Source organism: Muntiacus reevesi, chromosome 2 (genome assembly GCF_963930625.1).
Source record: "Muntiacus reevesi chromosome 2, mMunRee1.1, whole genome shotgun sequence".
In the NCBI taxonomy this organism is placed as follows: Eukaryota; Metazoa; Chordata; class Mammalia; order Artiodactyla; family Cervidae; genus Muntiacus; species Muntiacus reevesi.
The window spans coordinates 147,916,604-147,941,126 of NC_089250.1; the positions used below are offsets into that span (position 1 = coordinate 147,916,604).

General features: G+C 43.1%; 1 protein-coding gene across 1 annotated transcript in view; it reads left to right on the forward strand.

Moving 5' to 3' along the window:
- SORCS3 (sortilin related VPS10 domain containing receptor 3) overlaps window positions 1–24,523 on the forward strand; it is a 598,500-nt gene that overhangs the window by 239,943 nt on the left and 334,034 nt on the right. The window contains exon 3 of the mRNA XM_065920112.1: window positions 24,002–24,101. Coding sequence (XP_065776184.1) covers window positions 24,002–24,101 — 100 coding nt within the window. The remainder of the gene's footprint in view (window positions 1–24,001; window positions 24,102–24,523) is intronic.

Consider the following 24,523-nt stretch of genomic DNA (forward strand, 5'->3'; position numbering starts at 1 on the left):
AGCCTCGTTCTGGGACACACTTAAGTTACTTGGGGGTGTTTGAATTCTTTCAGGTGTTAAGTTTAAGCTCTATAAGCTGGGATCAGAACTTCATTTTGTTTAGGACTGATTTTGCCCCACTACTAAGGCAGAACTTCTCTGAGGTGGTCATTTCATGATTTATGAGGGTTGCCACTCTGGCTGGTGGGCGCAGTGACGGTTATTGATGTTGTGTAAACTTCTAGGGTAGCACTAGTGTTGAAGGACCTGTCTGCCAGGGCAGGAGAAGTAAGAGACACAGGCTCAATCCCTGAGTCGGGAAGATCCCCTGGAGGAGGGCATGGCAACCCACTCCAGTATTCTTGCCTGAAGAATCCCATGGAGAGAGGAGCCTGGTGGGTCACAGTGCATAGGGTTGCAAAGAGCTGGACATTGAGCGGCTGAACACAGCGAGCTTCTGGGTTTGCTCCTTCTGGTCCTTTCAGGCGATTCTTTCTCCATCCTTTGGTTTCTTCATTTTCATGAACCGATTAACACTCAGCTGAAGACTTGAGAGGGGAGGTGCTCTGCGTTTCTTTAGAGTTCTCTCTGCTTCTGCAGCTGTCTCTTCTCTAGTACTATTTCTTGTAAATTCTAGGTACATTTGCCTGGCCAGATCCCCCATTTCATCAACTCATGGAGATCACTGCGCTTCATATGAATACTTTACTTTGCATATAGCCGTGTAGCCTGGAAACTTTTTCCATGCAGGGCAATTGTAAGACCTACTTCATTTGTTTCCAGTCTCTCAGGGATCCCTGTTTTTTGTTGCCTGTTGTCCAATGACTTGAAAGTAGTTGTTTGATTTATTTATTTATTTACTTTACAGTCATTTCATGTGAAAAGGTAGATTCACTTCTGGTTACTCCATCATGTTCATAATCAGTAGTGCCTATTCCTTAGTTTATACTGATAAATCAACGTCCAGAGAGGTGAATGTTTACTTAAGGTTTATTCAACTAGTCTAAAGGCAAAGAGGACTTTGGATCCCAGATTTCTTTCTTCCATATTTGTCCTCTTTTAGTCATTTTACACACTGCAACTGTCACCTCCAAATGTAATAATTTGGCCACTGGATCTTTAACCGTCTAAGCTTGAAATTCTAGACAGAGAGAACCTCATGGAATTCCTACTTTTTTGATTCTTATTTGTCAAACACATGTTTCTGTAGACAGGGTTGTGATCCTCAGGAAGAAGATGCAGACAGAGTGTCAGCATGAATATTTTGTGAAGATTCTTGTTTTAGGTTTTACAGCTTTGTTTGATGTTGTGAAAATATGTACATGTTGTTGATGTGTCCCTTCAAAAAATTTCAGTTTGATGTTTAAGATATCCATTCAGGGTTCTGTCCATCACTGTTGCTAAGAAACTTACATTTTAAGTATATAAAAATTTAGTAATAATGGCCCAGCTCAGGGCTGTGTTTAAGGAGAGGCATCAGGGTAGTTGTGATTGTTATTTTGCCTAAAGGTGCAAAATGAGATTATGTCTTATCTATAAGTTCTTACCAAATCAAGACCAGTGAAAACATCTCCATTGTGATTGACTGTGTCCTTTCTATAAGCTTGTGCAGGCAAAAACAGAAGCCATAGTTGAAAAATACTTCTCCCACATAGAAGAAGTAGAAGGCAGTCAATACATGTTATTTTCTCCAATTTTGTGTCATCCCAGTGTGAAACATGAAGCTGGACCATAAAGCTGCTTCTCTCTCCCTTGTTCACTTTACTCTAGCCTTACTACCTGTCTTTAATTCCTTAGACTGGTCAGCCTCTTTCCTGCCACAGGACCTTTACACATGCCTTTCTCACTGTGATGCTTTTTATTTCACACTTTGCATGCTTTTATGCTTCAGATCCAGCCTAAATGACATTTCCTCTTAGAAGATATCGCCCCCTACTGGTCTCTCTCCCTAGTCCCTCTTCATTTCTTCAGCATCCTTCATAGCCTTAGCTTTTGGATTTATTTATTATAATACTGGCTTATTGTTTTTATTTTAGATACTGAGATTCATGAGAGCTAGGATCTTATTTGCTTTGTCACTCCTGGAGCGGTTGATTTAGATGATGAGACAATGGGAAAATGTGTGGTTTCCACTTGCTGGGGTTTGTGTTTATAAATAACGCCGTAAAGGCTGATGGAGATACTCAATAGAACTTGTAGAGTAGAATCTCCAAAGGCAGCGAGTCAGTCTTCCGGGCATCACTAGGTACAAAGCGTAACCTCATTCTTGGTATAGAGCAATTGATGGCAATGCCATCCAACCCCTGCACTGTCTGCATTGTCAGCCCTGGCAGTCAGAATAAGATTCAGTCCAGCTTGATGCCACTCATAGTGTGATTTCCTGGTTATCAGATTTTATCAGTGCTACCTTGCCAGTTGTTTTCAGTGCCTCTGACATGTGGCACACCTTTGTCCCTCTTGTCCCCTTTTGTGTCTTGTCCCATTTTGGTTGCCCAGTCTCCTGGTGTGACGCCTTTAACAGGTGCTTCTGTGGAGCCTGTTTCTTTGAATTAGGGCTCATTTCCTTCCAGGTGCCCAAGACTCCTTGCCGTACCTGCTCTGCATGCTGAGAGGAGCCAGCAGTGTCCACGGCAGGAAGAATGGCTCTGTGCTCCCTCCAATTATTTCCTTCTCAGGCAGGCCCTGTCAACTTAGTCATCTGGTCAGCCTTCCGCTCTTCGGAGACACTCCTTCACCCATTCTGATAAGGACCTCAGGTTTTCTCCCGTGGCAAATGTATGCCTTTCCTCCCGCACCTGTTCCCTCCTCCCTTCTTGCAGCACTCCTCCCCGACAAATTCATTTCATTGTTTAGCTACGTCGACTCCTCATCAATAAATTACTTCTCACTCACCCAGGACCTTCTGTTTTATTCACAGATCTTTTGGGGGTCTTGCTCTTAATTATTAGAGCTGCTTACCAACTAGGCTGCCTCCCTGTTATTTGTCACGAACTCTGGTGTAGCCTCCTTTTTTTGGTCCACCCTTTGCTTTCTTATCATTGTTTTACACACTTGTAACTGTCAAATCAGTTCAGCTTTATAAGCCCACAGGTCCTCTCAGCAGCAGCATTTCTCCCAAATAGTCATGGAGGAAATGAGAAAAAGCATTGCTCTTCTGCATATTCTCCATTCATCACGCGTCATCAGGCAATTACTGAGATTCAACTGTGTGTGGCCACTAGCGTTGGGGTGAACAGTGGTGATGGAGAGTGAGACAGAATATTGAACCAGAATTATAACTTATAGTAACTAGAAACCATGAGATTCTTGAGCTGGAAAATGTGCCTATAGCTGTGCTGTAGGAAGGTAGACTGGACACCACTGTGAACCCTGGGCTGAGGAGAAAGATGTCTAGAGGTGGGACAGCGATCTAGTGGAGCATTACAGCTGTCCAGGCAGCCCATCCTGTTAAACTTGGGTTGTTCAGAAAGAGAGAGAGAAGGACCAATGCAAGAGAGATTTCTGCAGCACAGGTAACAGGACTTGACAGCGATTAGAGGAGAGTGAGGAGGAGAAGTTGTCATGATGATTATAAGCTTTCAGACCTGGGAGGGTTTGGTCCCATTACGGAAGTGGGGAGTGGAAGAGGAAAAGGAGGGAGGCAGTGGGGAGGGGGAACAGTGTTATGGTGGAGGAGTGCTGAGCTCAGCTTTAGCATCCTGGAACTGCACTGACAACGGCTCATTGCACAGGGTTTGGGAATGTGAGGCTGGAGCTCACAGGAGAGGCTGGAGCAGGAAAAGTTTTGGGAGTCGTCCAAAGAGAAGTGGGAGGTGAACCAGGAGAGCAGTTGTATGCATATTAAAAGGTTGCTAGTATTACGGGCAGCAGGTGTGGAACCCTAGTGTGGAGTGAGTAGGTCCTCTGGGCTGGGGACACTCAGTGGATGGAGCCCCATGGACAGAATCGTCAGGGAGGATTTTCTCAAAGAGGTGAACTTTCCTTTGCCCCACTGTGTCATTTGTATCCTTTTCCACGCTTTTCAATCCCTTTTCATGTCTGGCCACTATTTTCATGTGTATTAATTGGCTTTAGCCTCAGTGTTTTCCTTTCTCTTTGTCATCATTCTGAAAGGGGAGGTTAGAGCATGGAGGAAGTGAAGGCGTCCAGTGCAAACTTGTGTTTGCTCCTTAAAGGCGGTGAGTGAGTGCCTTTCTGTAGAGCACGCTGAGCAGCAGAGATGGAATCAGAAATTTCTGCTTATTTCTCACTAACACGGAGAAGGAAAATGATTGAACAAAAGTGTAGCAGAGAGCTGTGTGGACTTTGCCTTCCCGAGAACCCTCGTGTGCTGTGCACCCTCTTTACTTGTCCAGAAGACTGGTTGCTCCTACATCTTTTAGCCCTCACCCTCCTTTCTGGTCTGTTTCTCAGTATCCCTGTCTCTGGCCTGTGCTGGGATAGAGAAATGAATCTGTCCTTTTCAGCTGCTCGCATTCCCAGTACACTATATTGTGTATCTTCTGGGGAGGGAAGGGCTCCCTCTGCTCTCTGCATGCAGGCCTCCTCGCCTGTACACACTTACACGTGTGTCGGAGGAAGAGTTTGGGATGCTCGCTCTGCCTGATAGCTTTGCCAAGACCATTGAATTAAGCAGGCAATTTCCTCTCACTTTGTCTCTCTGTAAATTTCCCAACCATATGGTATGAGAAGAGTTTTTGGATTATAAATAAACAACACTGCTCATAAATCTCAGGGTTTTTGTTTTTCCCTCCAATGGTAATAAATAGAAACCATTGATTTGTAACTTCAGAGAAATGTGTTGGAGAAGAAGATAATGTCTCTCTCTCTCTATGGATATAAATATTTTCCCCCCATTTCTCCGTATGCAGAGTCTCTTTTTTACTGAGAATCATCTATCTGGCTGGGTTTCATTTATATTTTTATTGCTGCCATTTTCCAACCTGGAGGTAAACTGTTGCTTTAGGCAACATGAGTTTAGCCACATGGGCCTGGCCAGATTGCACTGACCAGATGGGTTTGGTGCATCTTTTCCCCTGCAGGGGTTGTCACTTCCCCTCCTCACAGGACACATGCTACACCCCTGGGCTTGTGACAAAGAAAGGGAAGTAGTGGATGCTTTCCATTCATTTTTGGAAGAACCCCAGCTTGGGCATCCTGCATGTTGGTCCAGTTTGTAAGCTGCAGCTTGGCCACTCTTAAAGTGCAGATCTTTTGAAGGCATGAAGAAGCACAGCATTTAGCAGCTCTTTTGTTTGCTTTCCCACTACTAAAGCTAGCATGAACTAGATGAGCATTCTAGTCACCAAGGACAAAGTCCAGAATGGTGCCCTGGGGCTGGGGTGGTTCAGGCAAGGCACAGCTCAGAGAAGGCACGGCTTGAAGTATGAGTGCAGATTTTGGTCTAGGAGGTAAGCTGAGTGTTGGTGCTTCTAGGTCAGCAAGGTGTTAGGGAATAGTGGGGAGGGGGCAAGAAGGCAGGGGCCAAAGGCAGAGGTCAGCAGACTGTAGCCCATGAGCCAAATCCTGCCTCCCTCCTTTATGTAGCCTGTGTGCTAAGGACAGTTTTCACATTTTTAAATACTTGAAAAATAAAGGAATACCAAATTTTGAGTGGAGTAGCCCCACTCATGCCTGCCAACCCTTTGGGGACACAGATTCAGATGCCTGCAACCTATCCTGACAGCTCACACTCAGTTTGGCTCATTCATTTTCATGGAGGTGGAGAACAGAGGGCAAAATCTCCCTGGTTACATACGTTCCTTAGCACCATTGAGGAGCTGACTTAGGATTGGGTTGTGATGGCCTCTTTTTAAGTCATCAGCCAGTCTCTTTGGTTCAGAGAAGAATGACTTGGGTCAATGCTTGAAGTCAAGCAGACATGGTTTCAAATACCCACACTGCTTAGCAGACATGTGAACTAGAGCAAGCCACTTGGTCTCATTGAGATTAGTTTTTCTTTTTTTTAATTTTCCTTTCTTTCTAATGAACATTTTTTTTTATCATGGTAAAAATATACAGAAAATTTACTACTTTAGACATTTTAAGGGCATAATTCAATAGCATTAAGTATATTCACAAAGTTGTACAATAATCACCACTACCTATTCCTGGAACTTATACAAATTTTAGAGTGCAGGTTTCTAACTGCATGGGGGATCAAGTTTGTTGAATAATTTTATTATTTTTATTATCATTATTGGGTCAGGACACTTAAATTCTACTCTCTTAGCAAATTTAAATTGTATAGCACATTATTTCCAGTGGCTAAAATATTAGATCCTCAGACTTTAAGACCTTTCAGTCTTGAAACTGAAAATTTGTGTCTTTTTGCAAGCCTCCATCTATCTCCTCCACCTACAGCCCCTGACAACCACTATTCTACTCTATTTCTATGAGTTTGATTTTTTTTTTAGATTTCACATGAAAGTGATATCATGCAGTATTTGTCCTTCTCTGACTAGCTTATTTCACTTAGTATAATACCCTCCAGCTTCATCCATGTTGTCACAAATGGCAGTATTTTTCCTTATTTAAGGCTAAATATTATTTCATTGTTTATATATATATATATATATATATATATATATATATATATATAAAATCAAATGCTGATGACTCAGATGGTAAAGAATATGCCTGCAATGCGGGAGACCCGAGTTCAGCCTTCAATCAGGAAGATTCCCTGGAGAAGGAAATGACAGTCTACTCCAGTATTTTTGCCTGGGATTTCATGTGGACAAAGGAGCCTGATGGGCTACAGTCCATGGGGTTTCAAAGAGTTGGATATGACTGTGTGACTAGCACTATATACATATATATATATCTGTGTGTGTTATTGTTGTTGTTTAGTTACCCAATCATGCAGAGAATGAGATGGTTGGATGGCAGAGGATGAGATGGTTGGATGGATGAGATGGTTGCATGACATAAGTTTGAACAAACTCCTGGATATAGTGAAGAACAGGGCAGTCTGGAGTGTTACACCTCATGGGGTCGCAAAGAGTTGGACATGACTTTCCCTTAAACATTCTTTCCCTTAAACATAGTCATATGACTGAATTCTGGCCCACAGAGAGAGACTGGGAATGATGGATGCCACTTCCATTCATGGTAAAAACAATTCTCACTCATTTCTCTTTCTACCAGTTCAACTGAGAATTCCTAATATATCTAGAAGATAGCAGAATTTTGATATGAGAAGAGCCCAGGTTTCTGAATCATGGTGCAGAACAAGAGCCCCTTCCTGCCTGCACCTCACTGCTAGTCCATAATAGACTATGAAGTGGATCAGAAATATACTAACATAGTGTTAAGTCACTGACATGGTGGTGTTTGATATTGCAGCTAATGCTTCAATGTATACACTCTCTGGAATGCACGTCCAGCCCTTCTATTCCTATATTCACTTTTGTTCTCTAGCCAGAATGTCTTTTTACTATTCCCAAGATATACAGTATCTAGCATAGTGCCTTTCACACTATAGGCATTTGATAAACATCTGTTGATTTCTGGGTCAAAGACTTAAGCCCAGCTTCCTATAAAATGCAAGCATGTTTTCTGTTAGATCTGATATTTCAGAGGAAATATACATTTGGGGGTGATTCTCTACTACAGGATTTAGTATATAGCTCTTAAACAGAGAGTTCAACTTGACTGGAACATTAAAACTAACTTTAAATGTATACACAGCCTTTCAGGGAGATTCCCACCACATGCAAGGAAAACCCAGCCACATAGAATTCTAGATGTGTTAGAGCAGCATTACAGATGGGCTCCATCCAGAAGAGATGGTTGTAGGCCAGGATATATGAACTTGAAGAGAATGATAAGGGCCCAGAGGTTTTCCCATTCATATTCAAGTGCTTAAAATAGAAACAGCCTATCTTTCCTCTGCTTTTATAAAGCCTCACCTAGCTTTTCTCTCATGCTCTTGCACCTCTGGTGAATTGTAGGACTGATGTTGAAACTTTGGAGTAAGGCAACTACTGGGCCATCTGCTGCTTACACAGAGCAGGTCAGAAGATAAAGGGGAAATGATATTCTCAGACAGAAGTTGTACAGGGGCAGAGGACTGTAGTTGCCCAGTGTTGTTTTCTTTCATTCATCAACTATGTTGGATATCTTGCCATCTTCTCAACGCTAACAATCACAGTAATGACAGAAGGCATTTGCTGAAAGTTACATGCTAGTAAGCCTTAGGTTAATTTAGGTTAACATTCCCTTTACGCACCCATCAGCTGCAAGATGTGATGACTTCCTCCAGAGATCACAACTTCTCACATCTGGGATGGCCAATACCTGGCTGATGTGGAGCACAAAATCCTGGCCCCTTGCCTTAGAGTGGGTCAAGTCTGTGGAGAGAGTTACCCACTGGAGCCCCCCTGTGGATCAGGCTTTACCTGGAACCTCAACCCCGATGATCTGCTGCCCCTTCCCTGTCTTGCCTCCCTCTCTTCCTTTAGGTTTTGCCTACGAGCATTCCCTCAATCTGGGCTTCCCTGATAGTCCAGTTGGTAAAGAATCTGCCTGTGCTGTGGGAGACCCTGGTTTGATTCCTGGGTTGGGAAGATCTCCTGGAGAAGGGAAAGGCTACCCACTTCAGTATTCTGGCCTGCAGAATTACATGGACAGTCCATGGGTTCTCAAAGAGCCGGACACAACTGAACGACTTTCACTTTCAGTATTCCCTCAATCATTCTCAAGCTTCTAGACCCAGTCTTAGGCTTTGGTTTTAGGCAACTGAGCCTAGGATGTTTTTTGTTTTCTCAAAAATACTTTATAAACTGCTCCAGAGATGTCAGCTCCACTCTTGTTTCTGTCTATGGTAACACTATTCTCTTAGGCACTCAGGCTTGGAATCTTGAAGTTGTCTTTACCTGTTTCTTCTCCTTCATCTCTGCCCCAATCCAGTAAACACATTATGCTTCTTCTGTGTCCCTCTTCATTTCTTACAACCTACTGTCATCAAGCTAATGAGATGGATTCCTATTAAGTCTTTCTACCTCTAGAAGAACATGCTTCATCAGCCCATCATATCCATCATCAACCAATTAGTCTTTCCAAATGGACTTCTGTCATGTCTCTGCCAGATTCTAGAACCTTAGGGACCCCTGTTGTTTGTAAGATAAAGTTCAAGATCTTTAGCAGATACTCAAGACCCTCTACCAAATCTTATTCTAATTATAGAAACTTATGCTCTTTTATGCCTGTGTAAGAACATTTCTTTCAGATCAGGCCCATCTCCTAATTATTTTCTGAAAATATTCTTGTGTTTTAGATTCCAAGCCTTTGTCTTCCTTTGGACTCCTGATTCTCTGTCTTTTCCTTCAAAGCTCACCTCTTCAATAAAATCTTCCTTCCTTTTCTCTGAGCCCGCTAGCACTAATGAATATCATTATCTGCATCATTTTCATCATCACCATCATATGCCATCATCAATATTAGAAACCTGAGTAATAATAAGCCTAGGGCTTCCTAGGTGGTACAGTGGTGAAGGATCTGCCTGTCAATGCAGGAGATACAAGGGATGTGGGTTCCATCTCTGGGTTGGAAAGATCCCCTGTAGGAAATGTCATCTCATTCTAATATTCTTGCCTGGAAAATTCCATGGAAGAGGAGCCTGGTGGGCTACAGTCCATGAGGTCTCAAAGAGTCGACATGAGTGAGTGACTGAGCGCACACACACATAATAATAAGCCTGACATTGTGATAAATGTTTTATGTGCTTTTCCTCATTGAGTTATCACTGAGTTCTCAAACAACCGTGTGTGGTACTTAGTTTAGGTTGTTTGCTTCCCCAGTGGCTCAGCAGTAAAGAATCTACCTGCAATGCAGGAGCCACAGAAGATGCAGGTTCAATCCCTGGATTGGGAGGATCCCCTGGACAAGGGCATGTCAACCCACTCCAGTATTCTTGCCTGGAGAATCCCAAGGACAGAGGAGCCTGGCGGGCTATAGGCTATAGGGTTGCAAAGAGCTGGACATGACTGAAGCAACTGAACAGGCGCATTTACAGATGTGAGTGTGTGTGAGTGTGTGTGTGCGTGTGTGTGTGCGTGTGTGTGTGTGTATTAGTCACATCCGACTCTTTGCCATGTCTCTGACTCCAAAACATGTTTATTTAACAACACTGCTATCCTATTGAATTTGTTCTAACTGCTTCCTACTCATTTGTCCTTCATTCATTTATTTATTGAAAATAGTGCTTGAGGGCCAGGGAGTGGACACTGGGGACTTAGTAGGACCTTTGTCCTCACAGAGTTTTATCTAATTGCTTTTCTGAATCCCTTTACTAATTGCCCCTCTCTCTGAGCTTCTGCCTCCTCCCTAATCTTTCCAGGAGAGAGCCGTATCAAAATTTCACTGATGTGCTATGTTATTTTGCCTATCATTTCATGATGGTTCAGGTGTTGTGTTTAAAATGACACATTTTATCCCTTGGCTTCCAGGACTGACTCATGCCATGCTTCCTAGTTATTTAGTGAGAAATGATCTTGTCTCCCCAAGACCATATGATACTTTCTGAGAGCATTTCTTAGTTGTCTAGATTAGGTGATCCATAGGCTCATAGACCTTTGGGAAGCTGAACACTTATTTTAGGGACATGCCTGACCTCAGGTAGTTTTTTGCAGGACCTCAGTGACCCTTGGTGATGACAGATTTGAATTCTTAGAACATAGATCTACATTTTGAAAGCAACCAGAAGCCATTTGGATCTTGATCAGATGCACAGAAGTTTGGAGATGGCAGGACCTTTGAGATCATTTGATTTTTACCCTCTCATTTTATAAAAGAGGAGAGTACTCAACCTGTGAGTCATTGTTTTTGGTTAGAAACAAGGTGTGTCTGTAAGCACAGGATTCTGGAAACCCACTCGACTATAACTTATGGGACTTGCTGAATGCTAAAGTTGGAGCCGCTGGAGATAGTCAACACGTTGTGCTGCTGCCAGTCCTGGTTTTGTTAATGGGCTGGGAGGCACTGTTCCCAATCTGGCCTCTGGCTCCTGTCACCATCTTGATCTGACCAACTGAGCACTATCTGTTCCCCAGAGAAGCAACCTGTGTTAGGACAGGTACTGAGTTCCAGAGACTCCTAGGGGACATGAGCTTGAGGAAACTATGTGTATGTTGAGAGGAGTAGGCTGGCTTCCAGAGCCAAAACTCATATAGGCTCTCACATGGGAGACTGGCAGTGAGTGTCCTTTGGTACAAAACACCATCCTTTCTTTCCAGTGATGCTTTTGACCTGGGCTTCTGCAACCTCTGTGTTCCAAAGACTCTGGATCCAGGTGTCTGGGATGAAGTATTTTCCTGTTCAATAGATTGCTTAGGCTCTAGGCAGTGCCTATCTTCATTTCATTAAATCCTTCTTGTTTTCCAGAGGGGAAATAAGGGATGGTGGTGAGATGGTTTTAGGAAGGAATGGAAGTATACCCAAGAACTAAGCAGATTCTTGCACTGTGTTTTATGTAGATTTTCTCATTGGCTTATCTCAGCAACTCTGCCCGGTGGCAATTATTATGCCCATATTAGAGATGGGGAGAGTGAGGCCTAGAAAACTAAGGAAATTTGCTACTGTCATATTGCTAGTAGGTGGGAGAACAGGAATTCCAGCTTAGTTTTGACTTCAAACACTCTTGTTTTTAATACTTGTGTAGCACCTCCTCTTAGGAACATCTTTGGACATCCTCATCTCTGAAAGGATGAGTCTGAAATCTCTACTCTGTGACACTTTGTGGGGCTCAGTCTCCACTACTGCCAGGTAGGAGCCAAGCACTGGAGTAGAGCGCATGGGATTTGCAATCTGTTGACCAAGGCTCAGGTTTCAGTATTGTCATTTGCTTTAGTCACTTAACCTCTCTGAGTCTCTATTTCCTTATTTGTATGACAAAGATAAAATGTCTATGTCAAAGGGTCCTTGTGAGAATTAAATATCTCAAGAGAAAGTGTTTTGTGTAAAGTACCATGCAAATGCTAGTTCCTTAAATGCCACAGTGACTTAGAGTAGCTCTCTTCTGAGAAGTCAGTTATTGAGCCCAAGTGTATGCCAACGACTTGATCCCCGACCTCAAGAAGCTTATAGTTTTGGTGGGGACAAGAGGCTATAAAAATCAGAGGGCATAGGCCAAATTGTTCTGCAGTGATATAAAAGCAGTAAAGAATCAGAGAAAGAAAATATCACTGAAAGGCAGGTTAGATGAGAAGGCTTTATGCAGGAGATGGTATTCGAACTTTACAGGGTCTGGTGGAAGAAGAATGAAGTGAGAACATTTGCAAGGAGTCCATAGCTTTTATTAAAATCAGAAATGATCTCTTTGTAAGTTGCAGTCCTCTTGGGACCCAGTTGTTTGGCGTAGAGCAGGAGTTCTCAAAGTGTGATCCTGGGAACCCTGGGGAATGTCTATGACCCTATCAGGGGATTAATGAAGTCAAAACTATTTTTAAATTATAATAAAATGTTATGGACTTTAAAAAAAATTCTCATTCTCAAATGTACAGTGGAGTTTCTAGAAGTTGTATGATATATCTGATATCATAATGATTAAGCCCAGATGTAAATATAATCCAACTGTTTTCCATTAAGTGAGTTATTAAGGGACATGGCAAAAAACAGTGCAGTGCTTTTTCACTAAATTATTTTTGCTTGAGAAACTCTAGTTTCTTTATCATAAAAAACTATTTATTACTTTAAAATAAATTAATAAATATTGTAAAATTTTGCCAGATGTGATTTCTAAAATTGCAAACTTGTGAATGTAACATATGAATTAATTTTTAAGAGTATGAAGGAGTCCTGAGTCATAAAAGTTTGGGAACCACTGTTGAAGACAAAGCATTTTGGTGTGAAGACACCATTAAGGGCTCATATTTTTGCAATACATTGTTGTCAACACACCTATGTCTGAAGATTTTAAAATAGTTATGCCCAGTGTTGGCCAGTATTCAGTGAAACCGGTGCTTCCATGTACTGTTAGTGGAAGTGCAGATTGACCAGTATATTTATATCATATAGAATATTTTATAACAAGAATATTAATGATAATTTTTACCCTTTGAACTAATAATTGCACTCACATGAATGTACTTTAAGGAAACAAAGATGCACATAAAGATTTATGTAGAAGAATACATACTAAATTTATTTAGTGTAAACATTTGGCCAGAAACCAACCATCTGACCAAGAAGGCAGTTAAAGTAATTTATGATATGTTTGTACATTGGGATGTCGTAAGGCTTTGAAAATTATTTTGCAAGACTATGTAGCAGCATAGGGAGATATTTAAAATATTATGTTAAGTGGAAAAGTAGGACAGCAAACTGTATACAGCGAATGACTCCCAATTTTGTAAACATACACATACACACAGATTAGAGAAAAAAAATACTAAAATATTAAGTGGATTTTTCTGTGTATAGCATGGCTATAATTGATGTCTGTGTTGCACATTATCCTTTTCTATACTCTATGATATTTCTATCATTGTTTTTCAGTCCTTTTATATATATTCTAAAAATACCCTAGATATGGCATTCATTTTCCCTAAAACCATGGGCCCCAGTCTGATGAGGCAGTCCGTGTCACCTGGGCTTAATGAGCCCTGCCTCGGGTCTCAGAGGAGCATTTCTTTAAGGGCCACAGGATGATTTAAGAAATACTCTGTGACTTGAGAACAAACCCAACTTCTGGCTTATTGCTTATTTTTCCTACTTAGCCTTTCTAAGGAAAGCTTTAAAAAACTGAGATTGGTTTTCAAGCCCTACAGCTCTGATCTCATGTCAAGTGCATTTGGAGTGTAGAATGTGGTGCTCAACAGGGCAATTGTTTAAATAATATACAGGGAGCTTAGCCATTAACATATAATTCTTTTAGATGAAGAGATAAGTGAGATTTCAGGTTTCTGGGCCCATGAGGAGATGGAGTGTCTATGGTTCCTGAGATTCACTCCTGGGTATCTGGGAATTTCCTCTTCCTTGGGCTGGGCAATGTCAGATGCTGGCATAACTTTAGTCTTCTTTCTTCCCCAAATGACCAGTAAGATTAAGTGATAGAACCAGCTCTGCCTGAAGGAACATCTGCTCTGCTGTTAGTCTCTCCCAGGAGAACCTTTCACAAGCAGCAGGGAATCTGAATGTGACTATTTCAGTCCCTGGGACACATTTGCTCAGCCTGAATATCTGAACTGCATGACATTATTCAGCATGCATTAGGGGTTAAAAGAGACAAATAAGTAGCTCCTTGACCTCAAAGGACTTATTCTCTCTGGAAAAAGGAGCCTCGTGCACAAAAAGTTAAATAATGACATAAAACAACAAGAGAGGAGAAAAGAGGTGTATCCCCAGTGAGTAGGTACAGTGCTCCCTGAGAGTGACGCTGATGGAGGAAGATAGAAGCAAGAGGAACCACTTGACAGGGCTGGTTGTTCAGGGAAGAAATAGACTGATTAATTAATGCCTCGAGTGCCTACCACATACAAAGTATAATGCTGATGCCAGAGAAGAAAACAATTTACAAATGAATGAGTCACGGAGTTTAGCTTTTCCAGGGTAGAGGGATGGTCTGAAGGCTCTCCATGAGTTCACATCTCTCCATTAGGCAGCTGCCCATTTTATCCTGGGGGTTTCTAGTTGTGCACAGACAGACATAATTGCGTGCATGTCATAGGGACTCAACTGGCTGCATGTAATTTTAAAGGGAAACGGTAAACATCTACTCCCCAGATAGAAATGCCTTACTAAAACTGTCCAGAACCTTCTAGTTTGTGCCTCATTATTTTTTTTCCCCAGGAAAACTTGCTGAAAAAAAAGTAAAGTCTGTTTTCCCTAGACTTTAATTTCCACCTGCTGGAGGCTATCTCTGATTATGCGTAGCAACCCCTCCATCTTCCCATGTGCCTTATGGTCGCTGATTGCTTATATGGTGGGGATGAGATGGTCTTAGCCTGCCCACTGGTGCTTCTGTAACTACAACTTACCTTCTGTTTGCTGAGAGAAGTATGAGACAATTTCTCCTCCAGTGATCACATTATTGTTCCACCATAAGGTCTCCCAACAACTGACGGTGAAGTGAACTGCATGATATTAGGGCTATTTAAGCTTCATGGTAATCCGGTGAAGGTGATATTTATATTCCCATTGAGCAGACATGAAATAGGAGACTTATGTAATTAGTCTAAGATTGCACAGGCTGGATTTGAAACCAAATCTGCTTGACTCTGAAACGAATCCTCTTATGGTTTTGCCAGGGCTGTCTTTTTGAATGCAAATGCTTATCTGTGATAGAGTTCCTTTACAGATGTGTTAATTTACTGATCTGCCTTGTAACTGTTCTGTAACAAATCACTTTATTGTGATTATTTTTAACTGCATGAGTGATTCATGAATATGTTTTGAAAACATTATAACATGACAAATAAAGTCTAGTTCTTATAGCCAACCAACCCACCCTGGACCCCTAATCAGAGGTAACTTCTATTACCATGCATTTGTGTTTTCCTCTAGAAATTCTAAAATACACTTGTATACACACTTCTAAATCAAATGGAAATACATTGGTTTGTTTTGTCTGGGTACACTGTTTGTGTCTTTAATGCATTATTGTTCAGCAGCCTTTTTCACTTAGTCATGTCTTAGAAATGTTTCTAGGTCAATAATCTTGATATTACCTGATTCTTTAATGCTATTAAAGAATATAGCACATATAGTGTATGTGTGTGTGTTTGTTGTATAAAATACAATATTTTCATGTGAATAAAGGTGTAATCAGTGGGATGCCACCTCCTCTCAGAGGTCTGCTAATGCTCTTTCCTTTCTCTGGAGGACTTCTTTCCTCCCTTCACTCATATGACACAAACAAGCCTCTTGGCTGATAGTGTTGAGGTCTTTTTGTCATTTTGAGCCCTCAGAATAACAATCCAGCAACCCTATTTTCTGAACTGAGACTCTTCAGTGAGAATTGAAGTGTTCATATGTCAATGGGAAAGACCAAAGTTCTGAATGTTTTGTCTAACTCCCCACACCCCATCCTTCCCCCCTAGATCTGAGCTGGAATGGTGCTGCTGGTGGGTCTACATTTTATTTGATATAAACTATGAATTCTGCGTGATCTGGTCTGCAGAGTCAGGTAACCTTCTATTCCCTGTACTTGGAACACTATGATGGCTCTCATTCAGATAGCTGGGGCAGGAGAGCATTAATTATTCTGTATCATTGTGTCTTTTTTTGTGACACAAGATAATGAGGCTGTGGAGTCAGATGACATGAAGAATTATGGAGAGCTGTGTGAGCTTCTGCCTGGGCATCAGCCTGTCTGTGGTTTTTCTGAAGTAGGGTAGAGGGCCAATACCCACTTAGGAGGGAAGCTATTTAAATCACTTGCCTTTGACTGGGAGTCTGAAATTAGTTTAGTTTTCTGGCTGGTTATTTGTGGTCAGGTTGGGCTTGTGCCACTGCAAAGACATGAATTAATGTGGCTTTAGACACTGGCCCTAAGATCGGGAGTGGAACAGGCCAGAGGGGAGCATCAGTGGTTTTCCCATCTGGATGGTGAAGACACTCTGGGCAACCATGGGTCTGGAGCTGCATTGTGGAAACTCCTGACCTGCCTGCGGAGTGGGCTGTGGTTCACTGCACACTGGAGCCCCTCACTGCCTCTGGTGTTTGATTATTGACTCTTCTTGGTCTAGTGTAGGTCAGTGGAGCACACTCAGGGGGAACGGTTGGGGGTGGGGCACGTCCCTGGGTCTGGCACTGGGAAGCATGGGTCTGCCTTTTGATTCCCCAGCAGCTGGGCCATAGTGTACTTTCATGGCACAGTTGGAAACAGTAGCCAAAAATTCCTTAATGATTAATTGGGCATCCATGTGCCTCACCCTGTAAGAGTAAGGAGTTTATAAATCAAGGGCAAAAACCAAGGTGATTGTCCTTGAGAAAAATACAATCTGGGTGAGTAGTCATAAAAATGACAGCCATCCGCATTTACACACAAGGTTTATCAGATGCTAAACCAAGTTTCTCACTATTCTCTATGGAGTACTTAACAACAGCGACCCTATTGTTCAGAGAAGTGAAGAGCTCATGGTCCAGTTTGCCCAGCCCTGTGTAGAGTTGTCTTTGCCCTGCTTCTGGCTTCCTTGTTCTCTCTATTTAGTGCTCTGCACTTCTGGAGTTTTAGAATGTATTTATTTTATTTGCTATTTTTCTTTTAAGGAGCTTTTAGTCATTGCTGAAAAGAGCACATATGCGTATTCAGAGACTAAACACGGAGCTCCTAATGCTGTTGATATATTCAGAGGAGAGTGTGGGCTGAAGTTGTAGGAATAGTCTCCACAGTGTAGTTAGTACTAGAACTGGAAATCAGAAAGGAGGAAATCCGGACAGTTGTCAGCTGTACTCTCATTGGGAGAGCGGGAAATGGGAGGAAAGGGGGCAGAGTACACACGGCTGAGTGTCCGGCTGGGCAGACTCCTGGCCCCGGTGGCAGGGAATGGTGAGACAGGGCGTCAGATTCCTTGGCTGAAGCCTTGGGACGCTGTCTGAGAGACACCAGTGTGGTGGGAGCCTGGCTGTTGGTAGGGCTGGTAGGGGCTGCTATTGCAGTCAGCTAGACTAGTGCCCCACAACTTACACCCTGCATGCTCTTGTAAATATGCTTTATTGCAACACAGAACACCCATTCAATCGGGTATCCTGCTTGGCTTGTTTGGAACTACAAGAGCAGCGCTGAGTAGTTTTAACAGAGATCATCAAAATCTAAAATACTTACGCTCTGGCCCTTTTACAGGAAACAGCTCCCTGCCTGTGCTAAACTACCTCATAAGTGTCCCTGACGGGTGGAGCAGAGGGCAAGCCCAGTATCTAGCACATAGTCAATTCCATAATAAGAACACATAGATATGCATGAAGACGTAAGCAAAATAAAATAAAATTGCTGACAGGAAAAGGAACTATCAGGACTGAGGTGGTTTACTAATTTTAGATAATATCACAGAGAAGGGAGTCCAATGAGAAGATAAAAGACTTAGAACCAAAGAGTGAAAGGCTTGATATTTCGTAGTTCCTCCTCGGGGGCAAGCCTTGCAGGGGGACGGGGGGATTGAGGAGCACAGGTGGCAGACAAGCGGAAGGCAGCTGGCGGGATTAGGAAAGCAGTGTGTCCGCCCCATCCTGAACATCTGGTGGCCCCGTAAGAACTGGCAGCATGCCCTGCCGAGCCCTCTCACCTCTGGCAGGAACGTGGTGCTGGGAATGCAGAGTGAGCTGGAGTGGGGGTGGGGGGTGAGTACTGCGCTCTAGCTCAGTTCTAATGGGAAGCTGACTTGGCTGCGTTGGCTGGAAGTTTTTCTTTTCTGTTCTTTTACTTTTAAAATAGCAGCCCATATGTTTGTTGCCACCAGACTCTCCACTAGAAGCTGATCAGAGGAATGGGAGCTTGCTGGGTGGATGAAAGTATACTATATTCACAACTCAGCTCTGGAAATTGTCATTAAGAAAGTGGCCTTGGCTACCTGGGTTATGACAGGTTAGGCTGGTGGGGGAGGGGGTGCTCCCAGAGTATACTGGCCCACATGGAAGTCTTCTGGAGGCTTCTCAGGATGGGAGAGGAGCTCCTGAATAGTGAGAAGGCTCAAACCAGGAGTTCTGAGGGAGTTGAGGAGGGTGGACATCTAGTCTACCAGTGAGCCTGGGGTACTTGGGAAGCAGCTGGGAGGCTCAACCTGACAACAAGCGGGTCCCTGAGCAGGGTGGAGCCACAGAGCAGATGACCAACAGTGATACAAATGGGAAAACAAGAGATGGTTGGGTCTTGAGGCCAGGACTCAGGGTCCCAGCTACTAACTGGATTCAGTTGCTCTGGAATTGAAGATTTTGGACACAGAGAGAGCTGGGACAAGACTGGTCAGGAGCTGTGGACTCAGGCTCTGGCAATAAAGAAGGACTCAGTTTCTGGAGCTGGAGACTAAGGGAATTTCTCTTTGAAGGTACAGCCACCTTAGAGAAAAATTTGTCAATAGCTAGCAGAGAAGTTTTGTTTGGGGTGTGAGAGTTGTGCATGAGGTATGAGTTGTAATTTCACACCAAGATGTCTCTCTAGAAAAGACTTGTGTAAAAATGGTGATTGAAATATTTATCATAGCAAATTTTAAGAGACAAAATATTTATCAGAGTTTGAAAGGATAAATAGACAATGGTTTATTGGTAAACTGCAATGCTCCACAGCAGTTAAAATGAATGGATTATGGCTAGGTGTGTCAACATGCATAAAATCCTCCAAACTGAACGTTGGACGAAATAAGCTAGCTACAGAACATATATCCTGTGGGATAACATTTATGTAAATGTAAAAACACTTGAAAAGATAATCAAGTATTTGTGTTGATGGACAATGTATACATCTAGTAGTAGATTTATGATTGGCATCTCGTAGTTTTCTGTGTTTGGAAATAATTCATAATGAAAGACAGCAGAAGAACAAGAGGTACACACACACACACACACACACACACACAGAGCAGTGGGATAACCTTCTGGAGCTGGAGGAATCTGAGCACAGACACAGAAGCTGGGAGCGGTGTGGCTGGGCACCTCTCACATGCTGCCTGCCAGGTTAGCTGTGTCTTCTGAGCTGTTCCAAATGGTAACTGGCCTAGTGCCCAGCCCATGGCAGGTGCCCAGTGCATGTGTGGTGTCTCCAGCTTTCTGGGCATTTCAGCTTTAGGAGTTTAGCCTCAGGATTTGGGAAGTTAGCTTTAAAATAGGGGGAATGAGCCTGCTTCCTCTAAGTGACCCTGCTGGCAGATGTCTAGAGTCACGAGGTGAAGGATGATCTGCTTTTTTGTCAAAGTGACTTCTCCAGGCACTGCTGGCTCTGGCAGTGGTGCAGAGGCTTCTGCCAGCTGCCCCTAGCTCAGGGGAAGGAAGCCCACCCCACTCTGTGTCAGTGCAGTGAGCAGTGTCCATGCTAGAAAGGACAGAGTCTGGGCCTCCTTTGGTCCCTGGACCCACTGGTTCCTTGAGGTGCCCTCACTGAGTGAGGCTTGTGTCTGTGCGCCTGCTTGAGCAGACGCTGCCCCAGAAGTGAAGGAAGCTGAGCCGTGACATATCCTTTGTTGGGAAGCCCCTACCCTCAGCAGCCACTTTTGGAAAAGAGCAAAGGCAATGGGAGTTGGTTGTGCAGCTTCCAGAAAGAGAGACTGTGCGTCATGTTAAGTACACTACCTTTGATGAGGGTTATTTGGATTCTGGAAGGAAGTCTGTTGTGACATCAGTCATGAAAGGAGTCCTGAGAATTTAGCTCTTAGAAGCAAGATGTTTGCTATATATAGCATGAATAAAAGTCGTTAGTTGGAGACAGCTTAGCGCTGTGTTGGTGGGATAATAAGATTTAAAGTCCGGAAGGGGCCTTATGATTATCTGAGTTAAACCTCTTGTGTTGAAGATAGAATGGGGCTTGGCAAAGATTCTTTTCCTGACCAGGCTCTAGTCAGGATCCTCTGAGCCCTTTTCACCTAGGGCCAGTCCTTAGATATGTCCTCAAGAGCCCATTTTTAGCAACAATCCTGCTAAGTGAGTTTAGTCAGAATCCCCACCACCCCTCACAATATCTCATTGCACTCCATATCTAATCAAAGTCCTTATCCCCAACCATAACCCAGGTGACATCTGATCACCCCAGCCTGCCTTCAGCAAGAATCTTGTCAGTCAGCAAAGAATTTCCACACCTTCTTAGTAATGTTCTATCCACTGACCCCGACCCTTCTCTTTGGTTTTAAGTTCCTACATTTTCCTTAGTGTATTTGAAGTATGGCCTAATCTCCCTTCTCTATTTCAAAACCTCCTTACTGTGGTCCCTATACCTGTTGCTATAGTCCTGAATTATGTCTGCCTTTCCATTTTAAGAAGTGTCAGGGTGATTCTTTTTTTAACAGACTTAGAGAAGACTTTTCCAGGGTAATACTTTGAGTACATTTCAGAGTCAGTTCTTTACTCTAGATTCCAAGTTCAATGTTCTTTCCCCACCTGGTGCCATCTTTGTGCCTTCAAGACTGTAGAATCAAGAAGCAGTTTGTTCTATAAAAATGTTTTATTTGTATTAAGAAAAATATACTATTGACAGTCTCTTGAGATTATGATATGTCTTCTCCTCTGCCCTGGGTAGAATAGGAGATCAGAATGACTGGTCATTTAAACTAACTTCTAGTGTCATTTAATCTGATGCTAGATCCTTCCCTAGCACCAGATGCTAAAAGACTTTACCATTCTGCAAATTGTGAAGTATCTGGTATCTGAAGTATCAGGTGTGTTTTCTAGGTGTGGCTCTCTCTTGAGTTGTTATTGGACATCAGAAGGTGTTCAAGAACATGTGGGTAGATTTAGACAGATTCATGTATTCATTAACCCTTGCAAATAAAAACAAAGCAAAACAATACAGAAATCAGTAGATTTTCAGCACTTACTTAGTACCATGTATGGTTCAATGCATTGGGCTGTTAAAAGAAATGGCTTTTTGCTCTTGGGGAAGTATAGTTGAGGAAAAATAAATTAAAAAAAAAAAACAGAATAAATAGTATGATCACAACAATAGGATAAACACTAGAATAGTAAAATGTGTGAGGTAGTACAAGAACACAAAGGAAATGGTGACTAATTCTCCAGTGAGAAAGTTAGAAGGAGGGTGATAATAGAGTTGAGAATAAAGATGAGAGAGCAATTTACTAAGTAAAGGAAATAGGGGATAGAGATAGTTCAGACAGAAGGGAACGCTGTGCTACAAATGTAGGCAACAAAAATTCAGGACATTCAGAAGTTGAATGAGGCTGGAGAGGAAGGGGCAGAGGAGCTAGTGGCTGGAAATGGGTCTAGTAAGGAAAGTTACACCCAGACTTTACAAGACCAAGCTTGAAAGATGCAACTTCACTGCGTGTAGGCAGTGGGTGATTGCTACCAGGGAGTAGGGTGGACAGATCTGTGTGGTTGAAATATAGCCTGATGACAGCATGAGGATTGGTGGGAGGGGGAGAAGGTTGAAGAAGAGCATCTGATTGGGGGATTGTTGCAAAAACGGTGATGCACTAGCCGCTGCATTGAAATGAGGATGAGATCAGGGGTCTCAGTTATTTAGGAGATAGAATCATTAACACCTGGAGACTGAGCTGGGTTCGAGAGATAAAGGCAAGGATTTCTCTCATTGGCAGTGATTCCTAGTGCCTAAGGTAGACAGGAGACAGAAGATAAGAATTCAGTTTTTGGGGGATGATGATTAAAGTTAGCATAACCAATGACCATGTGGGGCCTGTAGCCTAAGGAAGGATTAGAAATACTGACGTTTTGTTTATTCAGTAAATGTGCCAAGTGTGCATGATGTGTAAGATATTCTGTACATTTTGGAAAAAGACGTGAATGTCCTTTGTATTTTTATATATATATATACACATTTCAGAATGCCTACATCTTGTTAGGAAGTTTTCAACATGTTGTATTTTTTATCCTCGTAAATGCCTTGTAAGATTACTATTATCCCCATTTTTTTTTGAGTAAGAAATTTGAGGCTCCAGCAGATGAAGTAACCTGCACTTGGTCATGAAACCAGGGACCTGCCCATCTAAGAATGAACCAGAGTTTTCTGTGCCCCAAGTTCACATTCTTTCCTCTTCCCTTGCATTCTCTGAATTTCCTTGTCCTTGGGGACCTTATGCTGTGGTGAGGGAAAAAGAATATAAGGAAACTAATCATGACAATACCAGAAAACCTAAGAGTACATTTCGTGTACAGTATGTGCCTTGGGTATACAACAGATGGGGAACTTTGTACTTGTGCAGAGGAAACATGAGTGGCAACCAGGGAGAAGGCCAGTGAAGGCTTATCAGAGGTGAGGGTGGTTATTTAAGCCAGGCCTGGGACACTTGGCTTATAAAGCCAAGCTGTGGGCCAAGGCAGAAGCAGATTAAAGTTAGAAGGTGGGTAAATCAAGAAAGATTAGATTAGAAGGTAATCAAGGAAAAGGCAAGGGCAGGTAGTTACTATTCCTAGGAGAGCACAGGGCCAGAGCTGGAATGCAGGCCCCCCTGAGGTCACCTGACTGTAGAGATGATGAGTAGTCCTCTGTGGCTTTCTGAAGCTCCAGTGGGAGAGATTTCCTGCGTCTAGCTGAGGAAGGGGATGGCAGACAGAATGAGAACCTGGTGATACCGGTCCTGAAAAGGGAAGGAGGTGTGTGGGCTGGGGGTGGGGAAGCGAGGTGGGAGCAGCAGGAAGCTTGGCTTCTTGAGTTCACTTTTGGGTACTGGTTGTCCCTCCTCGTTGGAAAGGAGAGAGGCGGGATGGAAGGGAAGGAGCCTGTGGATTGGTTGGCCTGCCCTGGCTCGTGGTCTTGGTGTAAGGTCAGAGCCCTGAAAATTAGACCCAAAGGAGGAACAGGTAGCCAGCAGGGTCACTGGAATACGGAACTAATGGTACCTGCTGGTGTTGCTGGCTCTTCCCCGATGCACCATTGCTCCTGTATGAAGCATCAGACCCTGCTGGGTGTGGCCGGGTTTGGCTGCTGGATCCCATGAGGCTCCTGGATACAGCACTTCCTGCCCTTCTGAGGGTCTCCTGGTTTCAGGCTCAGTAGAGGAGCGTGACATTGGCTGTACCTCAGGAGAAGGTCTGGCCTTTCTCCCCACTGTTCCCCCGGCAGGGACTCAGGCCTCTCCCCACAGAGCTCTGGGGGGACAGAGGGCTGAGCACTGGAGGCAGCCTACCTCCATAGCTCCTGTCACCACACCACTTCACAAAGGGCAGGAAAGTAGGTCTCTGAGAAAGGCCGGGAACAAAGGGGAGCAAGCTTAGGTAGTAAGCAGATGCATTAGTCTAATTGCTGTTCTAAAACTAATGGGGCTTTTTATCTCAGAGGAACACTTTTTAAGCACTCATGTAATTTGGGAACAAAGATGCAGGTCGGGGTAGAGCTGGGCTCCCCTTGAAACACAACCCCCATTTGGTAAAACAGTCTTTTCCTTTCTTCCTCTCTTACCTGCAGATCAACAGATTATGGCACCACTTATGAAAAGCTGAATGACAAAGTGGGTTTGAAGACTGTCCTCAGTTACCTGTACGTCAACCCCACCAACAAAAGGAAGGTGAGAAGGGGGATCACTGGGTCCTGAGCACTCCCTGTGGAGTGGCAGGGAAGCCAAAGGCCAAGAGTTAAGAAAAAGACAGTAGCCATGGAGTCACTTACAGAATGTCTATTTTATATGTCAAGAACACCACAGACACTGTAATTCAAACAACTGCCTTGAGATAGTAATGACAGTAATAATAACAACAACAATGGTAAAATGATGTAATTGTTCTAGGAGCATCTCTGTGCTGAGGAGGGCTTGTGCTGTGTGCTTTACACACTTTATCTCATGTGTTCTCACAATGAATCTCTAGGGTACAAATGATTACTGTCCCCATTTTACAGAGGAAGAAACTGAAGCTCAGAGAGTTTAAGTAACTTTCTAGCCTAAAGCCAGACAGTAACAGAGAGTATGGTGATGAACAGATCTGGGTTTGA